We start from the raw sequence: 21261 nt of genomic DNA, 5'->3' as shown, positions 1-21261 counted from the left end.
AATTTTAATTGTTTAACTGATAGCATTAATCGGTCACAAACGCACCCTTTCGGTTAACGGTTAATCGATTATTTTGACCTAGTAAAAAGGTTGATGGTTTTGCATGCAATTTGTGCGTTTGTGTGAAAGTGTAACATTCTGTAGTGCATTTAGTTATTGTTGAAGGCCATTTGCTGATTTCAGTCATCATACAGTCAACGTCCCTCATCTTATTAATGACATGGTCTAAACAGTCAATAATGTAAACGTCTCTTGAGGTAGTTCAGTTTGATGTTTTTTTCTATTTGCAATTGGATTGGACAGAAATCACAGGACTGATTTTTCTACTCAATAAGAAATAAAGTAGCGACTGCAGTTTGAAGCATAATAGTGGAATAAAAGTACACATTTGTGAAGCTACTTAGGAAAATTACAATTCCTGAAAAAAACCACTTAATTACAGTAATTGGAGTATTTGTAATTGGTTACTTTACACCACTGCTGTAAAGTAGATCTATGTAATTACCGTTGAAGGGAAGATTTATGGCTCAGTGCAGAAGGAAAATTTATTTTTGAGAAAATGTTTTTTTTTTTTTTTATTGAAACAGAAACAAAGTGTCTGAAGTGTGGCCAAAAACAAGATTGTGCCGTATTGACACATCAAATTTACATTCAAAGCTTTTATTGAGATTTTATAATTAAGCTTTGATGGTCTGTCGTCATATTTTATTAAATTATTACCCTAAAAGCACAATAATTTTTGTAATGAGTAACTTGGCTGCCCTCAAAGGTGCATACCTCCCTTTTTCCAGCAGACAGGAAGAACAAAGTTTTTTTTTTTCTTAAAGTTGGGGTTATGTTCTTTACTAAGTTATGTTTATTGCTATAAGAAGCAGAACGTTGTTAGGCAACAGAGGCATGCATATTCAAAGGAATAAATGTAGCTTATGCTGAAATATGCTGTATAAAATTTAATTGTAATATTTTATAATAAAATAAATTAATAAAATAAAAATAATACTATTTAATAAAATTGTAGGGTTAGAATAAAATATAATCACATTTAGGAAAAGTCAGGGTATTATAGGTATGGGTTTTATTTTAATCCAGTTATTAATTTACATAAAAAAAATACCAAAATGACTGCCTCAGTAGTTTTGCTATTAAAACTGAATTTGGGATTTTTTTACATTTTACACAGATTTGAAAAGACCAAAATCTGAAAGACCTTAAGAGCCTCATGCTGACAAACCCAACAGCAACTGCTACAAAGCAACCGTTATCTTACAAAATGGCCCCTGGCTCTTCACCTCTTTACCTGAATCCACTTTTTTAGACTTGTGTGCACGGCAGGACTTTGCCTGCTGCTAACAATTTTCACTTTGTGGTACCATCCCAGCAGACACACAACATCATAAGAAATTTAATATTAGGTTAGATGTAGGTCGCCAGTGTCTAAGAACAATGGTATTTTGACATCCAATAATGACATGAAATGACGTTGATATTTTGTTAATTTTAGGTTGTGTTGGAAAGTGACCAAAATCCAACGTCGAGCCAACATCTTAAATAAACGTCATATTGACGTCAAATACTGACATTTATTCGTCAGGTGTGACAACCAAAATCCAACGTCTGATAGACGTCATATTGGTAACATCCACACAACGTCAAGCTGGAACATCATTAGTCGTTGATGTTTTGTTGCTTTTAGGTTGCATTGGAACATAACCAAAATGCTACGTCTGTCCAGCTTTGGACACTGATGTCGATCTGACGTTGGGTTCTGACGTCAACCCCATTTTCATTTTCAAACTCAATCTGAAATTATGTGCCTGCTGGGATCCCAAAGGAGCACAAAATCACATTCAAGGATTTTCACCTTTAAGGGGAGGGTTCACCTCAAAATCAAAATTCTGTCATCTTTTACTCATCCTTCACTTGTTTCAAACCTGTTTGACTTTATTTCTTTTATTGAACACAGAAGAAGATATTTGGAAGAAAGCTGTAAATCTGTAACCATTAAAATAAATAGAATAAGTTTTTTTCTACTACGAATGTTAACGGTTACAAGTTACTTCTTCAGTGTTCAACAGAATAAAGAAACCCATAAAGGTTTGAAACTGCTTGATGGTTGCCAAACTTTATGCAAGCAGATGAGTATTAAGAAATAACTGACAACTCATCTGTTTCATCAACATCAACAACTCCCTGTTTGTTTGTCCTCTATTTATTTAAAAGAATAAAATGTTAAAAAATGCTGAACTAACCGATCTCTTTCTATTGTCTCCTAAATGAATAAAGTAAATGTAAAAAAAAAAAATAAATAAATATATATATATATATATATATATATATATATATATATATATATATATATATATATATATATATATATATATAGCATAATGTTGCTGAATTGATATGCTAATTATTGCATGGATTTTTCATATTTACATGCAAAGTGCCTCAAGAAAAACTTCCAACTTGTGCTTTATGCAAATTAAGTGACCCTCAGTCTTATTCTAATGTTGCATTTAAATGAAACACAACATGCTTAAGGGTAGTTGTTTGCATGAAACACACCCAAACGCTCACCACATAAGGGCATTCACAACCTTTGCTTCCTCAAAACCAGTTTAAACACAATGAACCAGCCAGATTGCAGACTTCTGCATAGCTATGGTGTTATGCAGAATAACCTCACAGTGTGTATGTGTTTACAGTCACCTTTCTCCTGTTCTGCTCTTTCTGCTCGGGCCTGCAGGAGCTCTGCGCTGGGCTCTTCTTTGCGGTGCTGCTGAGCAGAAAGAGGAACCGCTGGAATCTCTGGAAGCTTCTCTCGCCAGTCAGGACCGTCCTGCTCAATCAGCATTTTAGTGATTCTGAAAGCAGATATCAGACGTAACTTATGACTTTACTGGAATGATTACAATTTCATGTCATTTCCTTGAGTAATTTATTTGCTTATGTTTCCAGCAAATATATTACAAATTGTCATTAAGCTTGTCTGTTTACTTGAAAGCGTAGGATATGATTAATCATGTTTACATCTTGAGTATTGGAATTTATTTTTATTTACAAGTAAAACAGCTCTGTAATGGAAAATGTACTGGCGGAAACTTACTGCCTGGCAGTTTTCCAGAATTTTCTTAAAAACAATTCAATGCGTAAATTACAAAATGTACAACATGTAAAGGAAAAATGATACTAAATGAACCCTTCATATTATTTTGTGCTCAATAATGATAATAATAAATTGCCAAATCACACCAATTATGTTATAGCTTTCTTACTTAATGTTATAACACATATAGCTTATTATAAATCATTTCAAGGTCTTAAAACAGATAGTGCTTGCATTCTAACCAAATCCATATATATGCATATCATGTTTGTAATACCAAAAATTGTCACAGTTTTATATTGTACTGTAAATAATTAGCATTTTGATGACACCCAAAACTGTATATATAGTTTCAGAATATTTCAACATCATCAGAATAAATGGTCATTTAAAAAAATACTTTAAGTCTTTTAAATAGAAAAAATACATACCATAAATTCCACCTGGTAAAAATACATTTGGAAAAATTATTAAAAGGATATGCATTTATTTGCACAACCACAACATTTAAAGGTTCCCCAGGGGTCCGTCGTTCGTACCTCGCTTAAATGATCTAAGATTATTTGGCAGATCCCGGATCTTTTAATCTTGATAACTGATCTCTCGCTAATTTGGTTCTTCAAACAAGTTCGCGAATCAGATTAGAATGTCTGGATAAACTGATCTGAGATCGCTGCGTGTGTTGTGAAGGACAGATCTATCGATCCTCGAAATCATGATCGGCAATGCAGCGATTGGCTGACGGCACAGCAGCGTAATGACATCATCTGATTTATATTCAATTATCCATGTGAGCAAAATTACATCAAATTAGCAGGAAACGGTTTGTTAAATATGACACGCAATAACCTTCCACATTTGTTGTGAGCTGCAGGCTTTCCCCTTTCATGTGTCAAGAGTATTCATCATGTATTTCAATGCAAATTAATGTATTTAGTTCTACATTTAGAAAAGATTTTCTTTATTATAGTTGCCGTTTTTTAATCGGTGTAAATAATAACTGGTTGTTTACAAAAGCGTTTTCATATTGGTAAAGGTGTCTGCAACTTTTGTGAAGCATCAAATCACTGGCATATTAACTATCAAAACATGTTTAAAACTGCATAAATGTATTATTGCTTTTAGAAAAGTCACATATTCTGCATTTCTATTATACACAATTTGTACTAAAGCAATCTAAAAAGTTCATATCAATAAGTTTTCTCTTTGCTCCACCAGGTGGCAGTCTTTGTACTTTCATTTCGAGGGTGCAGATTGCATACGTTTTATTAATATGTATAACTTAATTTAATTTATTAATGACTATAACTTTATATATATATATATATAGTTACAAAAATATGTACCATTTTCTCAAGTGTATATAACTACTACTGTAAGAAAATATCAGAATTCGTAACATACTTTCTCTATTATCTTTGCTTGAACTGAGCCGATCTAATCCTGTTTATATGAATTGAACCTGCTCCCGATCAGGTTTGACCTAGCAGAACTGTTGCTATGACAACAACTCTCGGATCAGCTTTGAAGAACGAAACGATCCTGGATCGTGTCAAATCGTCAATATCCAAATCCAGCTAACAGAGTAATCCACGTACGAAGAACGGACCCCTGAAGTGCTTTGAAATTTGCATTTTGTTTTATTCTATGTTAAACGTAATCTCAACTGAAAAATTTAGAGAGGATGGGACATAGAGTAGCTCCTCCCCATTTAAAAAAAAACAGCTAATAGTGTTCGTTTTATCACCGCTCTGCCAGTGGGAGTGGTTGAGCTCAAGAGTATCGTATATAGAGCGTCGTAAAGGGGGCAGGGTATGTCAGATACTAGAGAGTGTTTGACTGGTCAAGATAAAATGTAGAATGAGGTAATGTGAAAAATGTGTTTTTATTTTTTATTTTTTTATATCTTCTAAACACAAATTTTGTCACTGTTTCGGAGCATGCTAGCTTATAGATATACTTAAAAGTAAGACATTTTTTTTTAAGTAAAAAAAAACTATCTATATATATATATATATATATATATATATATATATATATATATATATATATTTATTTATATATATATATATATATATATATATATATATATATATATATATATATATATATATATATATATATATATATTTTTTTTTTTTTTTTTACAGAACCTTTAAAACATTACTGATAATAATGTTAAGAAGAAAACACTTAAGTTAGTATACTATAAAAAAAGTTGGAAATTCTTAGAGTGGCTAAAAACTCATCTGAATAACACTAAAACACTGTAAAAATGTTTTATTTTGTAGTATTTTTAGTCTTGTTTTCAGGGAAACATATAAACATTGTTAAATAAGGATAAATTTCCTTGAGAAGCAATATATTAAGCCAAGTTTTCTGAAAGGATATTAAAATAAAGTGTCTCTGGACATAGGAAAATTTATATTTTACATTTTATTTTAAAATTGCTAGACTTATTTTTAAAAGTGGATTCAAGTTTAGACAAAACATAAATAAATAAAGTAATATTTAAACAAAATAAATAAAACAAACTGTGGAAATAGCTCTTTGGTAAATAATAAACTGGACCTACTTGAAAATGTATACAGTAAAGAAAGAAATATATACCAATAGCATATGGACAAAAATGTAAAACTTTTCCTTTTGAATTTATTTTGAAGAATGTTTAGGAGTATTTACAAATTTATACTGTAAAAAATACAAAGCAAGAAAAGCTTTTTTTGATAGATTATTTTATAGTAAAATGATATCCAGCATTTACATATACATTCTAAATTATATATTAAATAAATCCATTAAAACTGTGTGTGTGTAAAAAACATGTAAGTATCTGTGTAGATTGTGAACTGTACCTGTGTACACTGTCGTGAGCGGCCTGCACACTGATGTCAATCTGCAGCACTGTTTTGTAATCCACATAGGCTTTCCTGTAGCGCTCCAGAGACTCATAGGCCATCGCTCGCCGGAGGAGGGGCTTCAGCGAGAAGGGGTGGAGCTCCAGCGCCCTATAAATAAACCGGATGAGACAGAGGATCAACATCTTTCTCTGATCCTGACCGGTGCCCTACAGTGAACTCTCCACCACAACGTAAGAGACCATTCATGAAGCCGTTGACTGTTTTTGGAAACAATCCTGACAATTTAAGTTAATAAAACTGCTGTTAGGTTTATTTGTTTAAAAAGAGCAGCCTTGATTGAGTATGGCAAGACATGGCAGGTAAAAATAAATAAATAAATAAAAAGAGTAAAAAAGTTTTTTAAAAAGCTGTTATATTATACTTCCTCATTTAATTAAATATTTAATTTTATTTTTTTGTGTTACAAGTTTTGGACATTCAGATATAAAGGTACGTGAACTATGACTGTGAGGTTACCTTTTCAAAAGGTAAACATTTATACTAAAATGGCCTGTATTGTACGTTGGCTGAGAAAGCTCAAATGTGCTGCAAGTAAAAAACACAAGCAAAAACAAATCACTAACAGAATGTCTGTATCATGAAGCTGGATTAGCTGGCTAGCCTGTCAAGTTTCACTTCAGTTTGTACCAATGTTGGATTTTAGGTAGTATGAAGTCAGCTTGACTTTAACAAAGAGTACACAAGACGTGTCACTCCTATAGATTTGATTGGGGAAAAGTGTAATGGTCAATATGGTGAAGCCCCGACTTCTAGTACAGGAGCTAATCATCGATTACTATTGACTGACGATTCTCTGGGGCAGGGGCTCTGACCAGAGTTTCTACAGATTTTGTGTGATTCAAACATTTAGAAATGAAACTAAAGAGACAGTTGTTTTTTCATTTTATTGCTGATACCTAACATGACATTTTTTAAAGATTTATTTTTGGCCTTTTTGCCTTTATTAGACCGGACCATAATGAGACAGGAAGTGAACTTGGAGAGAGAGCTGCTTCATTTTACCACGGCAACAAACAGTGATTAAAGTCAAAAGCTCTTTAAGGCAAGTCATTTCACTTGGAGACCGTCTTTGAAATGCTTCTCGGCCAGTATGCTTAGGCTTTTTGTCAGAATGTGGAAACATCAAATTCTCTAAAATTGCTTGCAGGGAGGTAGGGTTAAGAAATGTCCTCGAGCCGGGATTCAAACTGACACCCCGGGACACCCTGATGGGCTACTGCACCATATGTCGACATGCTAACCACTAAGCTATTGTGCCACACCTAACATGACATTTTATCGTAAGCTTGGCAAGCCATTTTGGAGAATTTGATGTTTTCACATTCTGACAAAAAGCCTAAGCATACTGGCCGAGAAGCATTTGAAAAACGGCTGCCGAGTGAAATGACTTATCTTAAAGAGCCTTTGACTTTAATCACTGTTTGTTGCTGTGGTATAATGAAGCAGCTGAGCTGAGCTACCTATGTGGTATCAAAAATCCAGAATTTTTGCAAACTACACTGAAACTTAACTGGCTAGACAAATAATCTGACTTTATGATACAGGTCCCAGTTCTCACAACACATGCATGAAAAATAACAGACCACAACAGAAATGTGTTGGGGAAGCCCAAATAGTGACAAACTTTCTGCTTCCTGTTTAAAGTCAGCAGTGTTGTTGGAGATCTGAGTGGTGGGGTTTTTTTCACACCCTGGTCTTATGGTTCCTTGTTGTTTGTATATTTTAGCCCTAATAATCTGACAAATTGCACAATTAAAGTTAATGAATTTTAAACAGGAACTAGCCGAGTTTGTCATTTCCGCGAATCCCCATTTCTGTTGTAATCTGCACTTTTAGCAGCGAATTTCTGTATTTGCGTGTGTTGTGAAAATTAGTTCTCTTAACTTGCAGCACATTTGAGCTCTTTTGGCCACTGTAGTTTTGTAATTTAAGGATACAATTTGTATCAGTATAGTACCTAAAACTATGAAAGTGTTCTTTTGAAAAGGTGACCTTTATTTCTGAAAGTATAACATATCTAGTTTACATAAGCAATTAAGTCAATATTTAATTAAATATGCACTAATTTGAGGTCAGGGTATACAATTGTTTAATTATTGTCAGCATTTTTATTTTTACAAACAAGATTGTAATGTTTTACAGGGAAAAATTTGGGAATCACAATATTTTATTAATTATTCAGTGATGAAAAAAAAGAGTCAGCCAGAAAAAAAAACTATTCATAATTTTTTTGAAGAATAAGTTGCTCCATATAATCAGACATATTACATATAAAGTTGTCCTTCTGTAACCTTCAGTAGGTCAGACTTATTTGACTTCTCTTAATTATTTTATATTTTCTATTTTTAAACATTTTAAACAATAACTCATTTCTAATAACTGATTTCTTTTATCTTTTCCATGATAACAATTAGTAATATTTTACTACATACTTTGCAAAATACTAGTATTCAGACTAAAGTGATATTTATAGGCTTAACTAGGGTAACTAGGGTATTTAGGCAAATCGTTGTATAATGATGGCTTTTTCTGTAGAAAGTAAAAAAAAAAAACATAAGGGGGCTAATATTATTGACAATAAAACACCTGAAAAAAAAGTATATAAAACCAAAAAGGTCAAAATCATAAAACTGACCAGTGCATTAAAAAACTGTTTGTGCCTGCAGTGTCTTGCCGTAAAAAATGGATGCATCCAAATAGGAGAGTGGAAAGTATAATTGCAAGACTCATTGATGGTGAAAATGATCGTTTCCCTCCAGTGGAGCAGAACATGGTAACAGACGCTCTGGGTTTAGTGCCGGTTAACCAGTCTGTTGGTAAAGCTCCTTACTGTACAACTGACCGCTTTGAGTGTTAATCTCTCTGAGACAATCACACGCACTTGCTATTACCTCACACGTAAATCCAAGCTAAACACAGCACTGTGACTCTCATTATTGTGTCAAACTCTTCAAAATAAAGGTTTAACACTGCCATCGATACCAGTGTTGGGTGGATTTAATTTAAGTTAATTAAATTAAATTTCTACTAAAAAAGTAAAGGGATTACATTTCATTTTAGATCATTAAATAAAAATGAATAAAACATACATAGATTCAACAGTACAGTATAAATTAATTTGGGGATGCAAATTTCTTGTCGTTTTCTTAAACAAATAAAATTTGTAGATTTAATAAAAATTTTCAATTAAAAAAAGGATTACATTTATCAAGACAACTGACAATGCTTAAGAAAATAAATTAGTTTATAATGTAAATGTGTGTACATACAGTAGAAGTCAGAATTATTAGCCCTCCTGAATTTTTAGCCCCCCTGTAAATTTTCCCCAATTTCTGTTTAACAGGAAACAAGATTTTAACACACTTCTAAACATAATAGTTTTATTAATAATTTTTAATACTGATTTATTTTATCTTTGCCATTTTGACAGTACAAAATATTTAACTAGATATTTTTCAAGATACTAGTATTCAGCTTAAAGTGACATTTAAAGGGTTAACTAGGTTAGGTTAACTAGGCAGGTTGTCTAGGTAATGATAGTTTGTTCTGCAGACAGTCGAAAAACAATATTGCTTAAAGGGGCTAATAATATTGACCTTAAAATGCTTTTTTTCCTAGCCGAAATAAAACAATTAAGACCTTCTCTAGAATAAAAAATACTGTAGGAAATACTGTGAAAAAAATCCTTGCTCTTTTAAACCACGGTCACACTGCACTTTTTGCCCCATAGACTTCCATTTATATGCATGCCAATTTGGTAGACAGGAAACGCAAGGTCGTGCAACAAGTTTCGATTGTCGCTGCATATGAATGCTCAGGCTTGGTGAACTCGGTATTGACCTGCAAATTTGAATCATGTGATTGCGTTAGACCACCAGTAGATCAAAACATGACCTATCTGTACAGAAATTTAAAATATTTAGCAATCGCTCACTTTTTTAATGTCTAGTCATCTTGTTTAATCCCACCCCTTTTTGCAGCGCAGCACGGCAGAATTTCACATGCTTAAACTCTCAGCGCAGCTTTATGCATCATTTGGAAAATATTTAAGAAAGAAAATATAAGACTTCATCTGTATATTAAAAAAGTATTGGTCACACTTTACAATAAGGTTCATTAGTTAATGGTAATTAATGTATTTACTAACATGAACAAACAATGAACAACACATTTACTACTGTATTTGTTCATGTTAGTTAACGTTAGTTAATGAAAATACAGTAGTTCGTTGTTAGTTCATGTTAACTCATGGTGCATTAACTAATGTCAACAATCATGGACTTGGATGTTAATAATGCATTAGTAAATGTTCATATATGATTAATAAATGCTGTAGATGTGTTGTTCATGTTAGTAAATGCATTAATTAATAAACCTTATTGTAAAGTGTTACCAAAGTATTTCAGTATTTTGATAATAACCAGATACTACACAATTAAAGTACACAATAAATTGTCCAACGGTTGCACTTGCATTAAGAATGAAATGAAATAAGAAATTTGGTCTTTTAAACGTTTTGGTTTGGTTCATATAATGCTTTTTCAAAATTGAAGCATTACATAAAAATATTTAAACATACAATTTGACTCAAATTGAAAGAATTGAACTATATTTTAATTAATAGTTTGTCTACTGTCTGAGATTTATAGGTATTTTTAATATTGAGGCAAATTATTAAATTACTTAGAGTATTCAGGTCTTTCAGACAAAGTAATTAAAAAATAATTTAAACATTTAAAAAAAATTATTATGTAATTAGTAAATATATATATATATATATATATATATATATATATATATATATATATATATATATATATATATATATATATATATATATATATTTAGAAATAACTGACCCAAAACTGATTGATTGTTCAATGAAGAACCTTTAACATCCCTGAAAACTTTTCATTTCACAAAATATTTATTAAAATGTTCTTCACACTAAGAAAAGCATTATTAAATGATTAAATCATTATTAAATTATCACTAAAAGGCTCTTTAGGAAACCAAAAATAGGCATCATTCAGTGAAACCCCCCCTTTTTTTGGTTCTTCTTGCCACTTTAATTTCACTGAGTGTGTGTGTAGATGTGAATGAACCTGGTGCAGTCCTGAATGCAGTCTGCGCTGTTTCCATCTTTGAGGAAGCACGCAGCTCTGTTGGAGTACAGAACACAGAGATCCTCTGGGCTGTCGATACCTGCGAATACAAACGCAGCACTGAAAATAGCCTGAGAAAGCAGCTTTAGTTCTGCATGGAGACACGTGGGAGGAAGAGTTCATAGTGCAGGTGGCCATTCATTGTGGAAAACCTGCCGTTTGGTCACCTGATATGATGTTACAAACACAACTAGTCATAGAATAAACACAGCTCGGTTTAGAGAGACACATCACGGCTGTTCGTTACGTAAGTCTACCGGGCACACCTACAATGTGATGTGTCAGAAACGAGTGAGGGCTCTCGTGAAACACTTTCACTACTAATTAAACCAAAAATGCAGCTGCTGGCTTTCAAAATGTCATGGGTTGATACATGCTTGGTTTCAATAGGAACTCTAGACGGTCAAGCCTGAGTTTTTGAATGAACCTCTGCATTACTCAACGCTGCTGAACAGGATCCATGCAATGTTTTGCGCAATACTACCAGATGATTCATTTACACGTGATGTAAACTTGCTAATGGGGAACTTGTAGGTTAGTATGCTGTTACTGTATGCTAGCTGTTAAATCTAGATTTAAGCTGTTAAATCTATTATTTCAAGATTAATACTTATATCTCATCAAAGTCATTAAGATATTTTGGTGTTAGTCAGAATATTATAAATTGTCACCTTGCAGAAATGTAATTTCAAAAAATATGAGATTTTTAGCACACAAACATACATACACAGTTTCGAATAGACAAAATAGTTGTATCCAGTAGAGTAAATGAAAACCCAAAACCTTTAAGTCAGGATTTAAAAAAATTATCAATGGCAAAGGTTGCCTTACCAAAACATCTATTTGGTAACACCAAAAGTATTTAACCAAAAAATGTCAAACACCAAAATATATAAAAAATTTATAATAATAATAAATAAATATACCTAAAAATTATAATACTTATATATCCACCATGAAGCAGAATGTTTGAAATGTTTTTTTTTTCTTTTACGTCACTACACTGTACACTATATAAAAAAATACAATAAATATGTAATAAATGTTAAATATAATTAAGCGTTACCAAAATAGTGTTGCATAGATACGATTTTTAAGCCAGTTTCAGCTTGTAAAAATGTCATTAAGATGACAACAAAAACTGTAATACACAATTTAAACATATATTATGTATTATTCCAAGATACATGCATCTACTCAATCTGATTCTTTAAAATTTTTGAAATTAGTAGGTTACATGAGTACTTTTAAATCCATAAATTATAATAAAATATTGCTATATTATAGAAATGTTAAATATATTGTTTTACACACATGTAATGTCCTTCACACAAAACACTTCCTTCGATTAAGTCCAGCACTTTTAACTCAATATATTAAGAATAAAAAACAACCACCTTAAAGTATACATAATCACAGCCACTCCAGAATAACTCATTTAAATAACTTTAACAAAAAAACGAACTGTATTTATACCACCTTAAAATGATTTATAACCACAGATACTCAAGTATATCTCATTTAAATAACATTTAACAAGCTATATTTATACTCTACCCGCTTCTAGACATCCTTCAACACCCTTAAAGCACTTCAATACATCCTTCTATACAGCTAAAAATGATATATAATCACAGCCACTCCAATATATCTCATTTAAATAACATTTAATATATAACATACTATATTTATACTCTACCAGCTTCTATACATTCTTCTACACCCTTAAAACACTTCATTACATCATTCTATACGTCTTAAAATGATATATAATCACAGATACTCAAGTGTATCTCGTTTAAATAACATTAAACAAACTATATTCATACTCTACCAGCTTCTGGACATCCTTCAACACCCTTAAAGCACTTCAACACATCCTTCTATACAGCTAAAGATGATATATAATCACAGCTACTCAAGGATATCTCATTTAAATAACATTAAAAAGCAGTATTTGGTACTCTACCAGCTTCTATACATCCGTCAATGGCCTGTGTGTATTTCTCCAGCGCGTCCCCAAACTGTCCATTCTTGAACAACATATTGCCCTGGTTTTTGAGCCGGGCTAGTGGAGGAGGAAGGGCTCCACACGGGGCGTCCAGATTACAGCTTTCCCCAGCAGATCCGGGTCCCTGAGGCTCATCCTGGCTCTTGCCGGCTGGAAGGCTGCCATTCGCTGCCGGGCTGCTGCCTGGGACTTCCTTCGAGTTGGCTGCGTTATTTAGTCCATGGCTTCTCCTGCGTCCCGGTGTCCCGGGTTGAGAGTTTGGGCCCCCTCCTTCTCTGTAACCGGGGCCCTTCTTCTGTGCATTGCCCATGGCTGCCCGATACAGTACAGCGAGCTCTCGTCCTCTCTCACACACACACACTCTCATGCACACTCTTCCTGTTCCCTGCGCAGATTGAAACAGATTCAGAGGACACACCTCCTGCTGTGACATCACTGGGAGGAGGGGTCTCCGCTGCTGCAGAAGAGTGGGGGTGGTTTTACTCTGAAGCAGCAGTTCTGAAAGGTTTCCCTCGTGCGGAAAATACACTGCAGAGACCTTCAGATGACACCGTTTAGGTTCAGTGGGCTCTCCAGGGTTTTTTATTTTATTTATGATGACATCTTTGTGATTGATATTGGACTTCAGAGTTAAAACAAGGCTGCTTGTTCTTTAGTCAAGAAATAAAGTATTGATTTTGTGCTTAAAAGGCTGCTTAATGTGATCAGCCGGTTGAACATTTTGCAGACTCCTCAGAAAAAAATGACTCGACTGGAAAATTTGTCACGAAATTGAACATTAAATTCTAAAGTACAAATATTCTAATTGTTAGAAATAAATTATTAGAAACAATGTTTATTAACATTTATTATTTTTATTTACAACTCAAAAAATTATACTTGAAATTCTGAAGGCAGGCAGGCATGGTGGCTTAGTGCACATCTCACAGCATGAAGGTCGCTGGTCCGATTCCCGGCTGCTTCAGTTGGCGTTTCTATGTGGAGTTTGCATGTTCTCCCCGTGTTGGCGTGGGTTTCCTCCGGGTGCTTCGGTTTCCCCCACAGTCCAAAGACATGCGCTTTAGGTGAATTGAATAAACTAAATTGGCCATTGTGAATGAGTGTGAATGGATGTTTCCCTGTACTGGGTTGTAGCCGGAAGGGCATCCGCTGTGTAAAACATATGCTGGATAAGTTGGTTGTTTATTCTGCTGTGGCGACCTCTGATTATTAAAGGGACTAAGCCAAATGAAATGTAATTCTGAAGTAAAAATATTGTAATTGTTATAAATATTATTAGAAATACTTTAAAATAAATTATTAGAAATAATATTTATTAACATTTATAATCTTTACTGACAAATTTGAAATTCTGAAGCAAAAATATAATTTTTAGAAATAATATTACTAAAAATGTTTTTAAAACCATTATTAGACAAAACATTTTTATATTAATAATCTTCATTTACAGGTTTAAAATTTTAATTTGATGTTTATTGATTTTCTTTCAGCTAAGTCCCAGTGGAATGAACCGCCAACTTATCCAGCATATGTTTCACACAGCGAATGCACTTCCAGCCACAATCCAACACTGGGAAACACCCATACATATTGGAAACTGGAGCACCCGGAGGAAACCCACGCCAACACAGGAAGAACATGCAAACTCCACACAGAAATACCAACTGACCCAGCCGAGGCTCAAATCAGCGACCTTCTTGCTGTGAGGCAATCGTGCTACTCACTGCGCCACCGTTATGTCTTTTTAATTATATTATCAGAAATAATATTAAAAGTAAATTATTGGAAATAATATTTATATTTAAAATCTTTATTTACAAATGTACAATTTAATCATTAAATTGAGGTAAAAAATATAGTGAAAAATATAGTTAGAAACTTAAAAAAATTAATTATTAGAAATAATATTTATATTTATAATCTTTATTTACAAGTTTGAAAATTAAACTTAAAAATTTTGTAATTATTACAATTAATTTTATAAAAATGTATAACAATTATTAGAAATAATAGTTTTTGATATTTATAATCATTATTTAATTCTTAAATTTTTTGCAACTTTGAAATGTTTATCAGAACACAAAGCATATCGGTATTTAAAAGCATTTTAGAATTAGGTAAAATGTTTAGGTCGGGTTCTCAAACTTTACAGCCCGCGACCCCGTCTATCCTCTGAGGTGGCTTATTGACTACACAAAAAATGCAGCAGTCTATTTTTTATAATCATTATTCATTTGTTTAATTTAATATTAATCTCACTTAATGAGAATAGTGAGCACAATGTTTATAGCACAAGACTATTCTTGGTTTAATTTTGGAGACTTGGAGCCACTTGGAAATCGTCCTCCTTGTTCAGTCGGGGCCTTTTTGTAATGTATGCGAGTGCCATAAAGGTGTCAAAAGTTTAACATTGTACTGTAAAATCAACCTGCTGCTTTGATGTTAATCTAGCATAATAACCCCAGTGAACGCAATCCAATGGATGACTTTTTTTTTGCATGTTTTTTTTTAATGTAACTATTAAATATAAGGTATATATTAAATATATTGTAAGTTAAAAATCATTGGCCCTAGTTTTTATATTCTGCAGGTTATGGATAAAATAGTTCTAATAGTTTAATAAAATATATGAGATTTTTGGAAATCCCCAAGTGACCCCCCCCCCCCCCCCCCGCAACCCCCACTTTGAGAACCACCGGCCTCGGTCACTGTACAAACGAAGACCAGAAACCGTTTTGTAATGTAAACGTACAGTTGATTTTTTGTGAATGCGCCGTTATTAAAAAACAAAATGAAATGTTGCTCAGTGTTGTTTTAGGAACACAAATTTCTTGACATTTTGATTTAAAAATATAAAACTGAATTTTCTTGTAAAGCACACTCCGGCCGTCTTTATTTGATCACGTTGACAGTGAACTCTTTCTCAGATACACTAAAAAGATGGAAAATATTTATTTAAAAAAAATCAAAAAAGGGCTAGGTCACTGTGTAAATGTTAGTCACTTGCTGTATGATTTATGCATAAAATACAAATTTTATTCTGAATTTATTTGTACAGACCATATTTTAGTATCATTCACAAACCATTTAAAAAGAAATTAAATTAGTTTTCTTTTTCTTTTCTTTCTAAAATTCGATTCATGTCATTGTATTTGTGTGGGTTTTAATTTTTATTGAATTTATTATACAGAGACATTAACTGACATTGTTTAGGGTCACTAGGTTTTGGGTTGATTTAAGGGGCCCGGAGGCTTCTTTTTGATGGTGTCATTTCTGTGCCTTATTCACCTTATTCTCTGCCGACGAGCGGGCGCTGCCATTTGAATCTTTTTGTGTCGTGACTTCTGGTCACATTCACTTCCATTCATTTTTTGACGTTAAAAACTGCTGCTTGATGATGCAATTTGACATTTTCTTATTATATTATTCTACTTGGTCTGTATAGTCATGCAAACATTTGTTTGTAGAGCAAGTAGTTTGACCATTTTCTGCCGTTTATTATTCCTAGTCATTTCTTCCATAGGAGACTGAATCGGAGGTTCTAAGACAATCGCAAAAACAGGTGCACTTCCGCATTTTAGAATAAGGTCAATATCCAAAGCAAAAATAAGATTTGTGTTAAGTAAAACAATAAAATATTGATTTTGACTATACACTGTAGTGAGTTTTCACTCAGAAATCCCTAAATATATTAGCCAACATACAGAATTAAAAAAAAGTCAAGTTTGGAAAGAGGACTTTTTTTTTTTAAATGTTCTCAAATGTTGGCAAATTTGTGATCATGAAAATCCAATTTAATTTGTACAGAATATTTTTGTCTTGTAGTTCTTGTAGTGTAATTAATAGTTTGAATTAGTTGTAATTGAAAAAGGAGGGTTTTGGTAATATGATTAATAAGGGCAATACAAATAATAATATAGATCGAAAAACATACACACGTTTTTTATGAACCTTTGACATTCCATAGGTTTCTATTGTTTTTATACTGTACAATCTGTATTTTCCCCACCCTATCCCTAAAACCAACCCTTACAGGAAACTAGTTAAACTTACAAGATTTTATTCATATGCATTTTTTATGTATTCATATATTACATTCTATATTATAAGTTTTTGGAAAAATGGGGACATCAGTCCTCATAATTCACTCCGCTCATAATTCACCATATTCGTGTAGTATAATTTGTGTCTTGATACAATACAAAACACAGACACAAACACAAACTGAACACGATTCAACCCAAAACCTTAAACCTTTTGACTTAAATTTGTACAAACACTGGAAAAAAAAGGAAATAAAGCACATTCACTCACAAACTTTGAAAACTGCATTTTACTCAGTTTTGACCCTTTACTGCCTAATCAAATTGTACACATGTATTTACATATTCAAAGACATAAAAAAGATAACTATAACAGAAAAAACAGCAGGATCTCATCTGGCATCAAACACGACCACTGGAAACAGAAGTTAAGGGAAAAACTTAAAAAACACAAGACAAAGATCACAAAAATTGAGATACTAACCTAATAGCGTGGAACCAAGTTTAACTTAACATTATTAAAAAAAAATTAAAGTAACAGCTCATCCCCCCAAAATAATCATTTCCTGATACGTTTTAAATCATTTAAACAGAAAAAAACTAGGAAAATGAAATTGCATTAATAACGTTAATGGCCTATTGAACAGCTCATAACTACAACATTTAACATCTTTTATATTTTTAATGGTTAATGTTTGGAATAGCCCAATGAAATTAAGTAAATAATAGAATAAAGTTACTTTTGTTTGAATAAACTTATTTCAACCACCAAGTAGGGCTGTGCAATAAACAAAGTCTGTTGTTTTATATTATACTCTATCATTTACTTTGTTTACGGATGCAGACAGAAACATGAACAACGGCATCATATGGGAAATTTGCAATCTAGAAAGAACAATGTTTACATTTGGCATTTTATTTAGCAATATTTTTTACATTATGTTGGATTAATCGTTGTAATCATTTGGTATTTAAAGTGTGTTTTTATTTTATTAAGAATTTATTCATATTTCTACATCTTTACTAAAAACATTTGCTTTGAAGTTCTAAATGAAGTAAGAAATATGTTCACACATGAATGAGCGCATTTCTGAGTATATACTTTAAAATGTAAAGAACAAAAACAAATAGTGCTTGAGATGTGGTCAATATACTGAGGTTGGCGCCCTTTAATTTTCTCTAGGCCAGTTTCATTAGTTTGCCTTTTTTTAAAGGTCCTGTGAAACTCAAACTAAACTTTTTTTTAGATGTTAGTTTTAAGGATATCTATTAGCTAGTAGGGTTGGGTCGATGGACGAAGCCATCGTCGATAGACATATCGATGCTGAGCTGGCATCGCTAACCTCCACCCCACCGTAGCAGCAATCCGTTTGTGAAAAATACACACTTAGGCCCCGTTTACACTAAAGCCTGATTCATACTTCTGCGTCAGGTGACCGGCGTAACCCACGGCGCAGGCAACGCGCGTGGCTGTGCATTTATACTTCTGCGCGCTGTCTCTGTCGGTTTGCATTAACACTTCCGAAACGCTAGTTGGCAGTGAGGTGTAAATGTTCCTCTGTGTTGAGTTTCTTCGCTACTTTTTTGCATTTCCTGAACACTTCTGGGATGTACAAGTGGCTCAAACTCGCTCATTTTAAGGCAGGAACCGGCGGACGTGCAACAACTTTAACTATAAGGTAAACACAAAACAAAACTTTCCATCCGGAGCTCCATCACGGGACTCCACACTTGTAAACAATCGCTCGCGCGGCGTCGCGCCATTCGCGCAGCTCTCGGTCCCGCCCAGACTCGTCAGCGCTACCAAGCCGACCAATCACAGAGCTTGCGCTACGCGTTGTTGCGATGTGTAGTTACATTTTTTGAGAGGTGCACGTCAGTGACGGCGATGGCCACGGCGAAGGGCTATGCGTCAGCGCCGTAGCATACGCCGGTGTTTGACCCAGAAGTATAAATCAGCCTTAATACATCTTAGTTTTAAAATGGCATTTTAGAACAAAAGCGACCTACGTCCACACAGGCGTTTCATCTAGCATTTCTGAAAAGCCTTCCTTCCACTCGATATCGATGAAAATGCACACTGTTATGCCTGCAGTATACATTCGTATCAGAGCTTCAGACATTTTGGTCTTTTGAATCTATCAGGTAATGTGTCACAGCATCAGTACACTGCTTCGGTGTTTCGCTTTCATGCTTATACTTAGTAATTTTAGTGAAAACCTCAGATACAGTTGGTTGGTTGTGCACCTTTTTTTCCCAACCAAGTTTGTCAATGTCATTGTAAAGACACAGATCACTCTATTGGCCTATTCATGCCAGAGTCCAATGGAAAAAGTGATTGAAAGGTGGTAATTTGTGTGCAACTTTATTTATTTTTGATTTGGTTATGGGTAAAACAAAGACCTTGTGGGTCAGGTAGTTGAAACATGGGCTACAAATAATTAATCCGTTATGAATTAATAATTAATTCACTGACGCCTACAATAACGATGTTATCGTCCATTACTTTGTTTCACATTATACATCATATGATGGCAAATTGGTCAACATCGCCCAATCCTATTAGCTAGTGTGCTCCAAAACAGTGACACAATATGCATTTAGAAAATGTAAAACTAATAAACATCCAGAGCTTAAAATTACATCAAATATGTTTATTTGAAATTATTTTTCACATGTATGTGTATTTTCAAAATGTAGGAATATACGTGTTCCCCAGTTTGTACATAAGCTACCAGCAGCTGTGAGATTTCAGTTAATTTACTTTTATTATACATTAAACTACAAACTAGTGTACTTTTCTTGGCTATCAAGTAAAATAAAGAAGTATTGCAATAAGTTTTTTCTCCTTAACCTCTTACTAAGGCTAACTGTATTGTTGTATCCCTAGTTACTATATCATGACATATCTCATTATTAGCAAATGAGAGGATTATAGCGTGAAATTAATTTAATCAACTTTTTTTGTCGTATCAACCAGGCCTACCACAAAGCATTGGTTTAGTTGATAAAGGATACATCTTTTGGTCCTCTTTTTGTACATGATCCTGTAACCACACTCTCTGCATCTGATGGGGTCTCTGGCCTTGATCTCGTTTTCTGTGTGACACTCTGAAACAAACACACACACACACACACACACACACACAAAATTTCAAGCTCAAAAACAGACTAGATTGTGAACATCTTGATTGTTTAGCATTAAGAAAGAAATGACTGATTACAAAAATATAATCAATACATAAACCTTCTAATAGATCAATATACATATAGATTATAAACATAAATACAATCAAAAGAGCAATCACCTCCACAAATGTAGATCATTGGCTGTTGTTTGGGGGGCTGAATGTCTTTCTGAGAATCCATGGCTTAAAGCAAACACACAAACATGATTATATAGTCTAAATTGAATAAATTCATTAGAATATTACACATTATTTGACCTAAACCTATCGTAAGAGCACATTTAAGAGATGCTGCACTATGCACAAACACGTTCTTCCATTATAAACCCAACAAGACACGTAATTCATCATATTAAAATTGCAATAAAACCCCGCACATATCATTCATCCTGTCATTTATCAGTGTACAAACGAGTACGAAATGTAAACATTCAAAGCATTAGCTACCTTTCACGCGTGAGCTCTCTGTTTGCTTCGAAACGTTTTTCGTTCACGCATGCGCACAAGCGACATCACATCACAGTAACGAACAATGCTATTGGTTGGCAAGAATTGAACCAATCTCGTCATACGCCGCCAGGAGGGAGGACATTACCATTTTACGCAGAGACTTACAGGTTCATCTGGGACTTTTATTTTATTACTGCCAGCAATTTCAGATGGCGGAGAAAAACTTCGCGGCGACGTTTTTAAACATTCATTTAGTGACAGACGTACGTAACCATGAAGACGTATTATTTGTGTACTTTTTTGTTTAACGCTAATGGTTTATATTAATTCATGTGTAACGCTGTTATTAAACCTGTCCTGAAATTGTGAAACAGTCT

The 21261-nt window shown here is 33.4% G+C and overlaps 3 protein-coding genes across 6 annotated transcripts in view; 1 reads left to right on the top strand and 2 right to left on the bottom strand.

Moving 5' to 3' along the window:
* spag1a (sperm associated antigen 1a) overlaps window positions 1-13599 on the bottom strand; it is a 32956-nt gene extending 19357 nt beyond the window's left edge. Inside the window, exons 1-4 of one of the 2 annotated variants that reach the window (NM_001089406.2) lie at window positions 13162-13599; window positions 11133-11232; window positions 5962-6114; window positions 2710-2864 (exon numbers count right to left, since the gene is read on the bottom strand). In NM_001089406.2, coding sequence (NP_001082875.2) covers window positions 2710-2864; window positions 5962-6114; window positions 11133-11232; window positions 13162-13513 — 760 coding nt within the window. In that variant the 5' untranslated portion in view covers window positions 13514-13599. Of the gene's footprint in view, window positions 1-2709; window positions 2865-5961; window positions 6115-11132; window positions 11233-12891; window positions 12947-13161 lie in introns of those variants that run through there. The other variant, XM_073930957.1, reaches the window with a different exon arrangement.
* The window catches only part of parp10 (poly(ADP-ribose) polymerase family member 10), a 37993-nt gene continuing 22762 nt past the window's right edge, over window positions 6031-21261 (top strand). For 2 of the 3 annotated variants that reach the window (XM_021468293.2, XM_021468292.2), the window contains exon 1: window positions 21060-21147. The gene's annotated coding sequence lies outside the window, so the exon portion shown is untranslated. Of the gene's footprint in view, window positions 6198-21059; window positions 21148-21261 lie in introns of those variants that run through there. The other variant, XM_073931541.1, reaches the window with a different exon arrangement.
* polr2k (RNA polymerase II, I and III subunit K) lies at window positions 17514-20961 on the bottom strand. Its single transcript, NM_001199106.1, has 4 exons — window positions 20882-20961; window positions 20555-20617; window positions 20265-20357; window positions 17514-17661 (listed from the first exon to the last, which is right to left on the bottom strand). The coding sequence occupies exons 2-4, from the start codon at window positions 20613-20615 to the stop codon at window positions 17639-17641; spliced, it is 177 nt and encodes a 58-aa protein (NP_001186035.1). The 5' UTR covers window positions 20616-20617; window positions 20882-20961; the 3' UTR covers window positions 17514-17638.

Source organism: Danio rerio, chromosome 19 (genome assembly GCF_049306965.1).
Source record: "Danio rerio strain Tuebingen ecotype United States chromosome 19, GRCz12tu, whole genome shotgun sequence".
In the NCBI taxonomy this organism is placed as follows: domain Eukaryota; kingdom Metazoa; phylum Chordata; class Actinopteri; order Cypriniformes; family Danionidae; genus Danio; species Danio rerio.
The sequence above is the reverse complement of the archived record's forward strand: the minus strand, read 5'-3'. Positions and strand labels throughout refer to the sequence as shown.

Coding starts and splice junctions, on each gene's coding strand:
- polr2k (NM_001199106.1), bottom strand. CDS start 20,615: ATGGATTCTCAGAAAGACATTCAGCCCCCCAAACAACAGCCAATGATC. Junction 20,358..20,554: donor AATGATCTACATTTGTGGAG/GTGATTGCTCTT, acceptor TGTTTGTTTCAG/AGTGTCACACAGAAAACGAG. Junction 17,662..20,264: donor CAAAAAGAGGACCAAAAGAT/GTATCCTTTATC, acceptor TTCTGTTTCCAG/TGGTCGTGTTTGATGCCAGA.